A 17,536-nucleotide genomic window follows, 5' to 3' on the forward strand; every position below is an offset into this window, starting at 1 on the left:
ATCCATAAACCATGACACCAGTTGCTTATAAAATTTATGGCTTCTTGAGTGAAGCGTTCCAGCGTACCTTTATTATTCCCTATGACCAAAAGTACAAGGTCATTAGCGTAGCATTTTAGTCTTATTCCCCTCTTTCCTGCTATAGTTAGGAGATCGTCAACCACCATCGTCCATAGTATACCCATGCTTGTCACAAAGTTTAAACATTTTGAGCCTGTATCTGTGGGCTTTATTAGGCTAGTATTATCTGAACTATAGTCTTTGCCTAAAGCGAATTATACTTTCATCAGCAACGAGTTCCTTATCTGCAAGCTAGCAAAGAGATAATTGAGTTTTGTAGTTAACGGTAATATCTTAACACTTTGAACGCCGATATAAATTTAGTATTCTTTTAAATTACGCTCATTTAAGGTGAAAATATGAAAATGAAAATTCCTTAAAGCTATATTTTTTATTCATACCTAATGACAAATAACACACACACACACACACAAATTTTTTACAATAATGTAATACTTGCATTAAAATAATCAAATATTTTCATAATAATGGAATATTTCAATAAAAATCAAATTCAGGTTACAGAGTAATCAAATAAATGTGATGAAAAATATGAAAACTATGTACAAGGATAAGAAAACAAATAAAGTTTAATATGCTGATCTAGATTAGTTTATAAGTTCTGATGATAGATTTAGCAGTTGTATGGTAAACTTCAAAACACAAATCGGGATGAAGCCATGGGGTCTCGGGACATGACTTGCAGCCATTATAACACAACAGAAAAGAAACAATAAAAACTTGATTATAACACCTAAAACATGGTAACAATAAATTGTTACAACTGTTTGTATAAGGAATGACAACGCAAGAACACTTCCCAAAGGCACAATGCGTGCTCCACTGACAGTCGGTAATGGCGGATAGTATCGTCATTGGCGTACAGACGGGAGTGGGAGAACAGCTGCCAGCAACAAAACAATTTATTGTTTACCTACTGTGGCCAGCTGATAGCTGCAACTGGATTATTTGGTCAAGCCAGTACATTACTTAGTATTGTGGCCTATATATTGAGCTTATAAACTTCAAAAACAGTAATAAAATATATTTTTATTGATCGGCAGATTATTTCGTCTTTGGCGTTATAAGACCTAACAACATCGCGGATTATTCCATCTACGGCGTGCTAAGGGTTAACAATACGAACAGCATGTGCAATGTAATCATTATCATTAAAGTGCCAGAATCGGAGCAGTAATAATTGTAAACAGTTTCGGCTCATTACATTTTTGGTAACATAGATTTTATACAATATATTATTTGACTAATAGTCTGTGATGCAAATATTTGATGTTAAGCCCATCCATATAAAAATACCAATGAACTTAGTCATTTCCTCTGAATTTGTTGATCACCATTTCCTCAACTTGCTACTATGATTCAAACGTAAATCAGAGATGATTTTTGCAGCATTTCTGTTGGTCTCATCAACCACCAGTTGCAACGGTCTGTGTTAAGGAATAATCCTCAGGATTCTGACAGGCATGACATACTTGGATACTAAATTGAAAGAAAATTGCTTTTGCCTACACTTATAAATTGTCCATTGACGTACCTTATCATTTCCTTTTCTTCCCACACCTACCCCATTTGTATCTGTTTTTTTTTCTGCTGTACTCATCTCCATCAGTACACTTTTATCATCACTGCTTTCAGGTTTACTGTCACTAGGAAGAAAGTCTGGATATTCGTTGGTGTCGTCCACATATTCACTACACTTCTGTGGGTTGTTTTAACATGTCACACAACCCACACTGATGTTACCCATGTAATTATCAGTAACAGACAAGTAAACAAAGAAGACATCAAATTGGCAGGCATGTTTTGTTTGAGTGATGGGTCAACTGTCAGTCAGTCCCAACCTTGCAGAATAGAAACATTCTACCAGTGTAATCCCTGCAGAACATATCTCACTTCCCACGCCACAGACAGATATATTAGAATGGTAGACTTTGACCAATACACCAAATACAGTTACATCCAATAGTACAGATTATCTCTCTTGGAGTTTTTTAGTTCACTAAAGGCCTTCAAAATGCCTGGTGTACGCTCCGTGCTTATCGTGGCTGCCAAGGAAGTATTTATAAACCACCTTCACTCTGCAGCAGGGGGAAGGGAGTGCTCTTTGTCTAACTCCGACCACCTGCTCATCAGTTCTACATCTCCTATAGAGCCATAACCAAACATATCCGTGGCGTGTATTACTGCTTTCACGGTTGCCACAAAAGTGTCATTATTATTCTTCATCGTGTGGTAGTGTTGTGATTGGTTTGAAATATTTATCTTGTTTTATAGTGTGAAGAGGTGTATTTAATTTAGTTAAAATTAATTCGAAATAAACAGTTTTTAAATAGTTATTTTTATCAATAAATACGCTAATTTTAAGTAAAATGCCCTGTTTTATACATTTTTTGCTTTTATCTTTTGTAATTTAGTTGTAATAAAAATTAGCTTTTAACTTAAAGAAAAACAATCTTTTTACTTGTTTTGGCGTTATAAAAAAGTTAATGGATTAGTGGTGTGAAAAGGGTTAAATGTTAATTCTTTGGTTCCAAATAATTTCTAAAATCATATATAAAAAAGGCTGATTTAAAATTTCTATTACCAATAATTATAACGGTTTAAAAAGCTAATTTGCAGTTCTACAGTGCTTGATTTAAAGATAAAACTACATTTAAAAACATTCCAACTACTTTTTCATGATAATATATGCTAGGGTAATAGTGATGTACCTGTTTATTGCCAACCAAATTCTCAGGCAGAACACCTAGGCACTGAATGAAGTCAAGGATGAGAACTGTTGTCATCTGTATTCGTCCTTGTGACTCCAGCTGGTAAGTGCAGTAGTTACGTCTGGAGCCAGACATGCGGGCCAGCAATGATATGATGTCATCCAGCAGCAGGCTGCGGTGCTTCTCATACTTGGTAAAGATCTGGAAACACAGATAGGATGTGCTTGTCAATAAACCTAATAAAGTACAGTTGAGATTCAGCAAGTCCAGATAGTAGTCAGTATTTTTAATCAACGTTTTCAGCCTGGGCAAAAGCTGATAATAATAGTAACTACACATGTTGCACTTCTTCTTCATCTGGATCCAATGCTAACGGTTGCACACATAACTCACAGACTTTTAAATCAAAACTTCAATTCTCCTACAGTTTCAAAATATATTTATTTTGCCCTATAAAAATATATCCCAACAGTTTTTATTTGTAAAAACAAAAATACTAACGAGGTGGTATCAGAAAGTTCCCAGACTAGGTCTACTAATTATTGTTTTCTTATCTGGGCTATTATTGGGTGATATCACCTTCAAAATAAGCTCTATTTGAGTTGATACAACGAACCCAGCATTTTCTCCACAACTGGAAAGTGTCAAAAATCAGCTTTGGGAAGCTGTTGTGAACTCTGGCATTTTTGTACGTCTTCAAAACTGTGACCTTTCATATGCATTTTCATTTTTGGGAAGAGAGAAAAGTCATAAGGGGCTATATCTGGCAAATAGGCAGGATGTAGAATGGTAGCCATGTTGTTTTTGGCCAAAAACTGTTTTGTTTAATGGAAGTGTGAGCTGTTTTTGTTGCACTTCTTATTTGTATTGCTTTATCCGGTCTTGGATATTGTGGAGTTTTTCATGCTGATGACTGCTGTTTTGTTTCTAGATCATAACCATAAAACTAACTTTCATCCTAGATATGAATGTGGGATCACTGGTGTCTCTTTGAGTTCACTGCACACATCAACACATCGCTGGTTGACAGTCAAAAGCCGAGGCACAAATTTTGCAGCAACTCGATGCATGCTTAGATTTTTGGTTAAAATTTTTTGACAGCTTCGATTGCTAATACCGACACTACTATATAAGTCATTTATTCTCTGATGACGGTCTTAATGAATAAGATGCCAAATTTTTCCAATAATTTCATGTTTTGCTTATGGAAGGCCGTCCTGAACGATGATCATTTTCAACTAAAGTTCTGTGAGGCTTGAAACAAGCGTACCACTCAAAAACCTCAGTACTGCTAAGTGAATGTTCTTCAAAAACTTCTTGAAGCATTACAAAAGTTTTCGTTGGTGATTTCTTAAGTTTAAAGCAAAACTTGATACAAGCCCATTGCTTGAATTTAGCAGTCATCACAAAAATCGCTACATAATGATAACACATAACAAAGCATAACTTGTAGACGTAACCTAACCACTCACATCAACAAAACTTGGCACAATGACTCAGCAGCTATTTCGACAGAGGCTACTAGCGCACCAGCTTGTATAGTTCTACAAGAAAAAAATGGTGGAACTTTCTGATACCACCTCTTATATGAGTCGTTTGCCAATATAGAGAAATACACAAGCAGTTGCTGACCAACCAATTTTTTATACATCCAAAGAAAACGTGTAGACTTGTAACAAAACATTACATGTTCAGAAAGAGCTCCTCTTTTCAGAGATGTAGATTTCATTCTCGCAAAACGAAGATTTCCTTTGGTATAATACTTGAAAATGTACGTAGTTTTTTTATCCTTCTCATAAATGCGCAATGTGCTAAGTATGTGACTATTGTTGCTTCAGGGTATGTAATAAGTTGCTTAACCCTTTGACTGGTGTTGTTTTTTGTTTGTTTGTTTTTTTTGTAAGAGTGCCCTACAAAGTGAGTACTTTTTAATTTTAGATTTGGATTATTTAGGTTATTTGGATTTAATGCAAGAGAGGCGTTATTAAAAACACTCAATTTAACATGTGTGTAGTCTTTTTGTATATTCATACAGAAATCATTCTTACTACACAAAACGTTATTATATTTACAATAATAATGGATAAAAATAAAATATTGTCACATCGTAAAAATATAACTGGTAATGTAAAAATGAGGTTACAACATGTATTCTGAATTTTTCACGAACAGAAATAGAATCAGCTGATTACTTGGAACAACTAATTATTGACATATGGCAGTAAATTGGGCTTAGTAATTAAAAAAAAAGTAACTGCGATGTAGTGGGAAGGACGAAGACTACTAGAAAGTGTTTTTATCTATTCCACTTAATCGTATACGTATTTAGGCAAGAGTTTATAACAAAACTGAAAATAGTTTAAAGCCAAACCACTTCATACACAGCTATCAGGATTACTGTGGACGGCACGTAGTGTGCTCCCGAATTAGTTTTGGGGTTAATAGTCAAAGGATTAAGTCAAGTGATGAGGTTTATTGGAAATTTTAATACCTGATTGGGATAGTTTAGTTAATTCAAATTCAGATATTTTTATTCATCACTGTATACACATGGAAAAATACAGATTGAATAGTAACAGTGTACAGTATTAAACTAGTACAATATAAAAAACTTATTCTAAATTCAAACAGTTTAACCCTCTCCCGCTCGCAAGGCATGAATCGGCACGGCCACCACATAGCCACTGCAGCTTAAACGGCACAGATCGGCACGCACTGCTTTACCCACTAGATCCGATAAGTGCTGCTCTCGCGTAGCAATATTTTGTACTACTACGGGTTGTTTGCTATCGGGAGACCATTTACTTTACATTTACACTAGATTTATTCCATTATTTTGCTATTTATATTAGTTGTGCGGAAACAATGGCGGGTTGTAGTCGAACACTTCGTGACAGTGAAATCGATCTCGTTATTAGTAGTGATTGCGACGATTCAAGTGAGTGTAGTGATGTACCAGAGCTTTGTGAAGTGGTTGGTGGCATTGAGGATGTAGTTCGGAGTGATCACAGTGGCAGTGACGGCGAGCCAGACAATGACCTTCACCAAGTAACTGCGCAGCAAACAACCCCGCGCCACCGGCGCCCAGCTGTCCGTGTGCCCCCTCCCTGGTCTCGTACAATCAACTTCATTGAACCGATATATAGTAAAATAATTAATATATATAATTATAGTTAATTACAATGACAGAACGTGTGTAAGTTGATGCGCCACGAATTTTGACCGAGCGCGACCGGCAGAGCGAATTAATTGAGGTTAGAAGCACCGTGAGCGCCTGGAAACAATACGAGCGGGAGAGGGTTAAAGAATAAACAATCAAATTCAGTCAACAAATAAAATGCAATAAGCCTTGACAATCATGGAATTTTACTCTAACTCTCAAAAAACTCCTCAAATGAATAAAAAGGATTTTTAAGATTTCATTTGACAAGAGGTTTTTCTTCTATGTTTCTAATTTTTGGGACTATGAAATACAATAACTCTGAGCCCATAGGTTGCTTTTTTGGTACTTTGGGATTATACCGACCACACCAGTATGAAGAACACAAAAATAGAAATTTATAGAAACAAACATGATAGAACGAAAAAACAACTCTTCAATTACAAAATTACAAACTTACAAGCATTTCCAGGTATTGTGATCGGTATTGTTGTCGCTGTTATCTTATCTTTCTCGAGAATCCTGATTACGGCAGGCCGCAAATTGCCTTTCCATTTCAATTCAATTTATATTTCTGATTAGCCCCTCTAGAATTTGATATTTTACTGATAGGTACTATCTCGAGGGATGTTTTTCTTTCGTCGACATCAGCGCGGGGCAGCACCGAAGGTGCTGTCGAAGCCCGCGCTGATGGCCGGAGGCACTCGCATTTTGGGTGGCGGAATGTGATCAAGAATAAAAACAAGTTTTGAGTGTTTTTTTTAATAAAGAGTTTAGTTTGGTAAATGTTTGTTTTTGTTAAATTTTTGTGTTTGGAGAAATATAGAGGTAAAACACGAAAGTACAACAAAGCGATGCACCAGCTGAACGGGCGGCGAGGCTCTGCAATCACGTTATCTACTAGACGCTCGACTTTGACCTCTGTCTGAGGATGTGGAGGGGTTTGCGATAAGACAATTCCTGTTTTATACTGACGAAATAGTCTTCTACGCTAATCTAGTAATCAGTAGAAGCAAAATGTTAAATAACGATTCATGTCTGGGTGTGGTCGGTATAATCCCAAAGTACCGCTTTTTTATATAATTCCAAAATATGGTCCTCAAGGACTAACTTATCCTGATAATATAATCATAAGCTATGGGATTGGCTTTCATATAATATGTTGTGTATGTTACTGTTTCAAATATATACTGACTGTAAATTGTTAATATTTTTAGCTCAGAAAATAGGTGTATAATGGTTTCTTTTCACTATAAGTTTAATATTGCCCTAATTTCATTTTTGTATTTTCAGCATCAGGTCAAGGTTTTTTGAAGTTGCACCATAGAAATAATTTCATAACTAATTTGAATATGTATTAATGCAAAATAAATTTGTTTTAAAGTGCCTTGATTGCATATTTTTGACATTTGTTTGAAGGCTAGTTCAGATGATATGTATTTTGTTCATAACAGATTGCACATCTTGGTTCAAACTTAAAGTTTTATCAACTAATAGACCCAGAAATTCTGATTTAACAGATTGTTGTTAGTTTAAAAGTTCAATGCTTCTTGGCATCCGGTAGAATGTCAAGGATATAGTAGGATCAACACCCATGTTGATTTTTTTTTCCCAGTAAAACAAAAAAAAATCAAACTATTCTGTACAGTTAAAACTCTTACATTAGTGGCAAGCCTCAGAGCAGATAGTTGTAGTTCACTGATGCCTTCCACAAAGAATGGTGACACAGCGATAGAGGATAAGAGCAGCACAGTTGTGTCTGTGAGAGGTTGGACTAACAACAGTTGTGCCAACATTGAGACAACTTCTGTTAACTTCTTGTACAGTTCTGATATGCTCTTCTTGGAGATTCCTATTTTCTTGGTACTTTTACTTCCACCTGTAAAATGTCAAACTCAAATTAGTGGCAAGTTTCAGAACACATAGTTGTACAGAACATCACATTATCAACAAACTATACTGTTTTTTAAGCAGTGTAATAGCAGCAGTAAAAACTATTAAAAACTACAAAATATGGTTGAGGGAAAAGCAAAAAAAGTATAAAACAGGGCATTTGACTTAAAATTAGCGTATTTATAGATAAAAATAAAAAAGAACTATTTACAAAACTGTTTATTTTAAATGAATTTTTATTTCAAAGTCAAATATAATTAAACTGAAAAGTTTATCTACTATAAAACGAGATAAATATTTCAAACTAATCACAACACAGTGAAGAATAATAACGAGATATGCAGTAGACACGTACTTCCTTGCACGCTCTTGACAACCGAGAAAGCAGTAATACACGCCACGGATAAGTTCGGTTATGGCTCTGTAGAAGATGCAAAACTGACAAGCAGGTGGTAAGAGCTAGACAAAGGGCACTCGCCTCTCCTTGCCGCAGAGCGAAGTTCATTTATAAATACTTCTTTGGCAACTGCGATAAGCATGGAGCTGCACCAGGCGTTTTGAAGGCCTTTTGTGAAAACTCTCTAAGAGACAATCTATAATATCGGATATAACTGTATTTGATGTTTTGGTCAGTCTGCAATTCTAATATATCCATCTACAGTGTGGGATGGGTTAAGCTTCATTTATATATTAGCAACACTGAGTTGGATGGTGTATGTATGTAACTCCATGGGATTTAGCTGAACATTAGCGAATACTTTTACATTGTAATTATATCATGATGGCAACAAGAAAACAGAAGAATAAATACATTTGTAAACAAGAGCGTGTGTTTTGAAATGTGAGTTTTATTTTTATATTAGAAGAATAAATAATAGAATGGAAAGTCAATGTTAAAATTCCATGACAATGTTTGATTAGTACACTCTTGCATTGTAATACCCTCTCTAGCTCACCAGAGCTTTCATTATTTTTAACACTCTGTTATGAAACCTAACTTAAAAAGCAAAAAAGTGAAAGTATCGTGTGACAAGAATCTCGAAAAACATTACATCTGTAGACATTAAATTTTGCACTAAGTTAATTTCTACATAGACAAGAAAGGATTCTATAATGGTACATGTCCAACCATGGAATTTGGCTAAGCATTATTTTAGTCTATCATATTTAGTAGGCTTACAAAATTTCTTTTTTTGTACACCGGAGGATGTAAAAACTAATTTTCTGTATGTCTGTCAATCTGACTATAGAATATCACAAGAACAATATGAGCTATAGATTGAAATTTTGCATAAAACCTCAGTAAAGCCTATTATATGACACAAGGTGTCATATCTACCTATCTAAAACCACCTTGTCACGTACCATCTGATGATAAAACCTGTTGAATAGATAAATAATAATTTTATCCATTTCATGGAAAAATCCATATACTAGTTACCCATCTAATTTTGTTTAAAAAGGCTCTATATTTATAGTTACAACAATGTAAATACTGCATTTATACCTCACTGATTTTTAATTCTCTACTCTCAAGAACAGTTTTTATTTTTACAGTGAATCTATGATGTATATTTTGAATTATTTACTTGCATGTGAGATAATTAAACTCATTTGATTATTTTCTATAGTAAAAATGTAGATACTAAAGTTATATTACATAATTATTCACAGTTTATATAGTTTTTGTTTATACTTACAAAAATTTACAGGAAATAGAGCAGGTAATTCAGAAATATAAATCTGAACTGCCAACCAGTTTACACCTTTGATTGGTGTAAATCATTTATTTGTTCTACCACTTCATAGTTTGACAGGAAAACAAATGGATAAGTTGTTAATGAGCATTATACTTAAGTTAATTTAGAGAAAGAAAATCAAATAAATACTACACAATATATTTATTTAAAATTTCAAGATTTCTCCTTGTAAATAAGCTAAAGAGCAAAACAAACAATATCAAAGCCATTACAATCAATTTGTCTGCTTTTTCAACTTTACATGTCTTCCGAACCCAGCTACTTTAAAATGGACTACTTCTCTTTCAGGTAAAGCACCTCATCACTAATGTTTCTTTTTCAGGCCCAGCACAATCTACTCTGGTGCCATGCCATTTCCAACCCCCCCCCCCACCTTCAACTTGATCGCTTCCCCTACCCCTTCACACAGAAACGCTACAGCTAAGTAAGATCTGTAATTTTACTTATATTTTGCTTTCATTATTTTTAACACTCTGTTATGAAACCTAACTTAAAAAGCAAAAAAGTGAAAGTATCGTGTGACAAGAATCTCGAAAAACATTACATCTGTAGACATTAAAGGAAACGGCATATTTTGCTTGCTTTCTTTCAATCAGTGCTCAGATATGGCCTTATTTAGTAAAGCCTTAGTTAATAGCAATAGTCTATCATATGAAGCAAATAAGAATCATAATAACCATATTAACAATTATTTTGGTATGTTTTTGAATGTTCAAGGGCTCAGAAACAAAACATTACTGTTAGAGACCTCTTTAACTAATGTTTCAAATTTAATTTTCATTTGTTTATCAGAGCATTGTCTTAACCCTGCTGAATTGCCATCATCTTTCCCAAGTGGATTTAGTTGCATCTCAGCCTATTGCCGGAATTCTCATAGTAGAGGTGGTTGCCTGATCTTTGTAAATGATCAAGTTCAGTCAAGACCATGTGATGTGAATGGTTTCTGCATAGAATTTCATTTTGAATGTTGTGCAGTTTTTATAGATGAATTGAAAGTTTTAATAATATCTTTATACCACTCCACAGCAGGCGATTACAATATTTTTCTTGAAACCCTGGAAAATTTGCTTTCTTATACATCTAAGTGGCCAAACTATACTGTCATAGTCGGTGGGGACATAAATATTAACCCTTTTAACCCCGACGTCCGTACTATACGGACGTCGTAAAAATGGTGTCAACTCCCGACGTCCGTATAGTGCGGACGTGCACTTTTTATTACTTTACTGGCCACCTATTTCACCAAATGCTTTGAAATTTCACAGACTTGTGCACAAAAATATTTTGCATCGAAATATATTAGTTTGTAATGGTTTGACTTCGTATTTTGTCAGTCTGTGACTGAGCAACTGCAGTTCGTCTCGACTGACTGGTCACGCTTGTTGCAGACAGCTTTATATCACGTGGTTGTGAATATTCCGTTTTCTTCACAGTTTTAGGTTAAAGCAGTATAAAGTACGGCAGTTAAAGTTTAGTTTATTATTTGTTTTATTTCAAAATGAGTAAAAGACATCGTTCAAAGTCTCCCGTAAGTGAAAATACAATAATTAGTAACCTAGTTGCAAATGGTGTGGATGCGATTAGTGACGACGATCTGAGTGATGGATATCTTGAAAATTTACATTTCGTAGTGATGTAAATATTGTTTTAAAACTTTTTTAAAATTTATATTATGAACAGTTTTAGTTATTTTGTCAGAAATAACTTTGGTTTTATGTTTATTTTAAGTACTGTGAATTTCAAAGTTCTTGTTACATTGCCTTGCCCAGAAATGGCAAAAAGAAAAATTTACACGGCTTTACAAAAATTGATGTTACTCAATTTGTAAATAAGGTAGGCCTATAATTTTTGTTTCCTTTTATTAAGGATTAAATATATCATAAATTAAATGGGTATTTTTGTGTCAAATATTTTTTATCTATATGGTTTCCATGATCAAACTTGAAATTTTTTCATTTTTATTTATTTTTTATAAATGTATATGCATTTAAAAAAAATTACTTTCAAAATAATAATTTTATTTGTATATTTCTGTAAGCTACATGTATAAAGAAGTAAAACAAAAAAAGAATTACCTAAATATCTTAAAAAATAACTGAGTTATGAATTTTTTACAAAACCCTTACATTTTGTCTGAAAATGGCATGGGATTTCTGGCACATCACTTGATTTAATGGCCGGGGTTTAAAAGGGTTAATTTTGATGTAAATACAAATAAAAAATCTGTCAAAAGTATGCTCAACATCCTTCGACAACATAATTTTTATCACTTGAACAACAACTCTACACAAGGTCATAACTGCTTAGATAATGTTTTTGTTAACTGTCATAGAAAATATGTTTTGTCATGTAATGTAGTTCCTTTTATTTTCTCAGACCATGATGCAATTTTAATTAATCTGACAAATAAAATTTATGACAAATATGAGGACACTGTAGCTGTTAAATTTGACTCCAACTATAAAACAATCTCTTTTCCAAAAACTGCAATCAATGAATTAGCCGTTCGATTAGCTTCATACAATTGGCTGAACCTGATCTCTCATTGTATTTCAGGTAAATACAATGCAGAGTTAGTATTTGAAGTAATATTTTCTATTTTAGTTAATAATATCAAATTTCTACAAAAAATTAAAATACACTCCTCAAAACAATTAAAGGATCACTTTTTTAACAGAATGCACTCGGTTAACGGTTCGAAATTTTCTAATAATTTTTTTTTTTATTTCAAAGTCGGTGTTGAAAGTAAAATACATCGTATATGTTTTTTTTATATGATATTTTATTTTAGGCTAGAACAGTAAACAAAGTTTAAAACCGCAAAATTAAAACGAAAACAACTCTCTTAATAAAGTACAAATGTAATAAGAAATGGTCTGGTCTTTTGAATCTCACTTTCAATACCTTGTATTGCCACCTCTAGCTGATATAACCGCAAGAACACGCTGTGGCATGGTTCTGATGAGTCGTCTGAGGCTATCTTGAGGTAACCGCTCCCATTCTTCTCGTAATGCCATTTCCAGCTCATCCAAAGTCCTGGGTTGGTTTTGGCGGCCCCGGATACTTCGTCCTAGTTGGTCCCAGACGTGCTCAATCGGGTTTAGGTCCGGACTGCAGGCTGGCCACTCCAGCAGTGGTATGTTGTGTTCGCCCAGGTACTCACGGACCAATCTTGCTGCATGTGGTCGAGCTCCGTCTTGCATAAATAAAAAATTTTGACCTGCTTGCTCTGCTCTCGGACGAATATGAACGTCTAACACCTCGTCCACATAACGCTGGGCTGTCAAAGTACCGTTTCGGATTATGACAAGGTCTGTACGACCGTCCATTGTTATGCCACCCCACACTAATACTGAGCCCCCGCCAAACGGAACTCTGGGAGCTAGGCAACAGTTAATAAACCGTTCATTTCCTCTTCTCCACACTCGAACGCGGCCGTCATTACCAAAAATTGTAAATTTTGACTCGTCTGAGAACATTACCTTACGCCACTGTCTCAGCTGCCAACGCCTATGGTCTCTTGCAAACTGCAATCTGGCTCTCTTATGACGCACAGTCAATCTCGGCACTCGGGCAGGTCTCCTAGATCTCAATCCAGCTTCCCGGAGTCGATTTCTAACAGTCTGATCCGACACACGATTTCCAGTCGCCTGGCTTAGGTCGTTTTGAAGTTCTCTAGCAGTTAAAAATCGATTACGAAGTGCATTAACTCGTAAAAATCGATCTTCTATGTGCGTGGTAGATCTCGAGCGGCCTTGTCCTGGGCGTCTTTGAAGAGTTCCTAGCTCCTGATGTCGGTTCCATAATCTTGAAATTACTGATTGACTCACACCTAAGCGCCTACCCACTTCTCGTTGGGAAACTCCCACTTCTATCAAAGTAACAGCTCTACTGACATCACTCTCAGACAAAAACCGTCTAACACCCGCCATAACAATAAAAACACACAGGCCTAACTATAGAAGTCTAATCCAGACTGAACGAGATCAACTTCTGACAAAACTGAGCCTGAACCTTTCCTTATCTCATTCTTGTTTGGACATGATATCGAAATAATCGCTCTTATCTTTTACTGAATTAGTCAGAAATAAACAAGAATTATTTATCTTTGCTACCGAGAGGTTCCTTTATCAGTGTGCAAAGTTCAAACATTCTTCTGTTATTAATACTTGTTTTACAAGGCGCAATAAAAGTGATCCTTTAATTGTTTTGAGGTGTGTAGTTAAGTTTAGAAAAAATTATGCACAAATAAAAAATAAGTGGTTCAACAATGAATTATCTTCCATGAGGGATAGACTTTTCTTTTTAAAGTCACTGAATGGAGATACTACCAGCAATGAGCTTCAGCAACATATTAACCCTTTAAGCGTCATGAAAAAATTAGACCTGATCTTTGATAAAGTTACAATTTTTTTAAATTTCCAATGTGTAAAGTTAAATTTATTTTCGTTTCTGTATGTCAAAATAGAGTTATTTAACGGTAAATAAAATTTGTTTAGCCTTTTTTAGATTACCTAGGATAATTTTTAACTTTTGAGAATATCGTAGAATAGCAGTGTAGTTGTCACTAACATTTTTATAATTTATTCAGTAAGTATGGGAATGAAACACAGTTTTATAGATAACGTATACTATATTACAATCCAATGAAATTAGAAAAATACAAAAGTAGACAAAGAGTGTTTATTTGGTGGCGGGCTGTTACAACTGACATTCCGCGCGTCTCCCGCAAGCCACTGTTATCGCGTGGACTTTGAACCTTCTTATCGCTCGGCAACCTGTAGGACAGCTTTGCAGGGCTTGAATTATGTTTCTTGCTTTGTGATAACATCCTTTTGACCGTAGTAAAATATTACAAAGTTAGGGGTTGACCAAGTAATTGCTCAGAATTACCAAATCTTCAAATTCCGAATCGTCTGGATTCGCCATTCACACGAATAATGGTAAAAAACACTAAATAAATACTGGAAACTGTTGTATTTAATATGAATAATTTACTTTAAAAAGAATAAGACACAACAGAAAATTAGCGATAACCGAAATACATATGCGTGTACCGGACGCTTCTCACTAACAACTGGCTAGATGCCTTGACGGGAGCTCCCGTCAATGACTTTGTGAAAGGCGCGGGGCCACGCCCGCTAGACAGTGTTTGGCCAATTAGAAGCAACTGCCACTCCCATTTTTAACAGAATTCGAGGCAGGGCAACCCGTCTGTATGTCGCATGACTACTAGAACCATCTAGCAGCAAAACATTCAACTAACATAGCAGTAAGAAAATAAAGAATGCAAAAACGCGGATCCACGGCAATAACGTTTTGAGCTTGTAGTGGCCCTCCGCGGATCCGCGTCAATAACGCTGGAAAGGTTAAGACCTTACAAAGAGAATATAGACAAGCAATAGTAGATGCCAAAATGTTGTACAATTCTGAACTTATAGAGTCCAGTAATAATAAGTGTAAGGCAGCATGGAGAATAATAAATAATAACATAGAAAATGGTAGTAAAGTAACAAGTGGTATACCTCCTGATGACTTTAATGATTTCTTTATAAATTCCGTGAAAAATATTAAACAAAAAATAAATATGTCAAAACATGCTACGAGCACTCAAGATCTTGTTCGGAAACATTTAATTCCATCTTTCTCATTTACTTGGAAAACATATATCTCCCAATGACATAATAAATGCTGCCAAGCGTCTGAGTAACTCCAATAGCTGTGATATATATGATATGTAAAATTTTCTTATAAAACAGGTGATAACAACTTTAGCCGAACCTTTTTCATACTGTTTGAACCTCTGCCTACTTGAGGGAGTTTTCCCAAATAAACTTAAAATAGCTCGTATTTGTCCTATTTATAAGAAGGGGCCCAAGAACGAGCCAAATAGTTACCGCCCAGTATCTGTTATACCAATACTATCAAAATTATTTGAAATCTTGGTATACGATCAAATTAGCATTTTTTTGGAAAGTAATGGCTTCTTGAGTATGTCACAATTTGGCTTTAGGTCAGGAAAAAGCACCTTTGATGCAATAGACAGCCTTGTTAAATTTGTGCTAAATGCTTTTGAAAACAAAGACTTTGCTCAGGCCACTCTCTGTGACTTGAGCAGGGCGTTTGATTGTGTAAATCGCAATGACATCCTTATGAAATTGAAATATTATGGTTTAACCCTTTGAGTGCCACAGCGTCGCTAATTTTGACGGTACGAAAAGTGCATAAAGTGCCAGCGTTGCCAATTTTGACGTTTCGTATTTCGATAATATTTTATATAGTACAAGATTATTTTGGCCAAATAATCAGACGGCTGTATTCAATAGGTTCTAAACTATCAATAAATACGAGTTTTATATTGTTTCTCTACTATTTTATCTGTGAAACTTATGTTGTTTGGGTACTTATCAAGAAGCCACTATTTTTGGACGAGTTTTCCTTATCGGGGACAAAATAAATTACAGTATTAAAAACAACTTACTTTATTTAACCTATTTTGGAATGTACAAGTTATTACGACAATCAATTAAATAAAAAACTATAAGAACAAACGTTTCATTATTCGAAAATGTCAGGTCATTCGTGTGTCGATTTGGAGACGATTTGGAGATAGGAAGTATGACTCATCAAGTATTTTTCGATTCATTATGGAAGAAGGAATGTATAATGAAGTTTATTTTGATCTCTGATAAGGAAAACTTGTCCAAAAATAGTGGGCTGTGATAATATCGAAGTATTAGTGTGATGATTCTGTCTTCCAGTCACGCGACGTAGCAGACGAGTACCGTGTAGCGTAACGGCCTTTCTTGTTGTTTATGTGCCGATAATCAAGCATTTGAGTAAATACAAAATAAAATAGTAACTTATACAGCATTTTACTGTATTTCTTTACAAAAGTAATGTATGATTTGAGTTGTGTTCAAGCGAAAAACGTGAATTTTCAGTGTAAATATTATTAGGGTTATTATTTAGTAAATGTAAACTTTTATGTAAATATGTTAGCAAGTATTTGTTTCTAAATGTACTAATCATATTTATTTGTGTTGTATTAATGTTTTATTAGATTTATTGGGAAAACTACATCATTACTAAGTAATTTCTAAACTCTGACAAATGAAGTACAGTTTATAAAATGTCAGTACCGGGCAGCATATTGTTAATACATATAATGCCATGTTTTTAAATTCTAGAATAAGATATTACACATGGGTTTTATTTAGAATCATATGGCCTTTATCATGGTATAAAGAAAAAAAATCTTAAAAATACCGTATACACACAAATTAGGTCGAAACTTAACTTTTTATACAAAAGTAAAATCTTTTTTTATAAATACTGAAATTTTTATATTTTTATAAATCAAATTTTATTTGTAATGATATTTATCATATTCTGCATTTAATAAGAAAAAAAACAACAACAAAATGATGGAAATCTGTTTGGTAGTTATTTTACAACAGCTTTTTTCCCAAAAGCTTACAAATATGCTAAAAACAGCGTGGCACTTTATGCATATGCCTTCGGAAAATACCCGTGGCACTCAAAGGGTTAAGTGAGAATGTTGTTAGTTTTTTTGAATCATACTTAAGTAATCGTAGACAGAAAGTATTTGCCGAGGGAAGGTGGTCAGGAGAGCTCTTGATTGAGTATGGAGTTGGTAAAACTATATTATATGCAGACTACACAACCATTTTAAGTAGTAGTAATGATCTGAATGAATTGAAACAAATTTCAATGGAATCCATTCAACAAGCACCATTGTGGTTTAACTCCAATGGATTTTTGTTGAATGAAAACAAGACACAGCATATAGTTTTTTAGCCTCAGACAAGTAAATTACAATATTTATTCTGATATTGAATTGTTGGATCATGTGAAGTTGTTGGGTGTTTGTGTGGATGATCATTTAACATGGGGACCCCACATTGATC

The 17,536-nt window shown here is 34.5% G+C and overlaps 1 protein-coding gene across 1 annotated transcript in view; it reads right to left on the reverse strand.

Annotated features, from left to right (window-relative positions):
- Positions 1–13,537, reverse strand: part of LOC124371428 (nipped-B-like protein A) — a 106,191-nt gene extending 92,654 nt beyond the window's left edge. The window contains exons 1-4 of the mRNA XM_046829759.1: positions 12,520–13,537; positions 7,614–7,831; positions 2,793–2,993; positions 1,616–1,780 (exon numbers count right to left, since the gene is read on the reverse strand). Coding sequence (XP_046685715.1) covers positions 1,616–1,780; positions 2,793–2,993; positions 7,614–7,831; positions 12,520–13,537 — 1,602 coding nt within the window. The remainder of the gene's footprint in view (positions 1–1,615; positions 1,781–2,792; positions 2,994–7,613; positions 7,832–12,519) is intronic.
- Between the last annotated feature and the right edge of the window lie 3,999 nt (positions 13,538–17,536).

The sequence above is a fragment of the Homalodisca vitripennis genome, unplaced genomic scaffold (assembly GCF_021130785.1).
Source record: "Homalodisca vitripennis isolate AUS2020 unplaced genomic scaffold, UT_GWSS_2.1 ScUCBcl_1376;HRSCAF=4923, whole genome shotgun sequence".
Taxonomy (NCBI): domain Eukaryota; kingdom Metazoa; phylum Arthropoda; class Insecta; order Hemiptera; family Cicadellidae; genus Homalodisca; species Homalodisca vitripennis.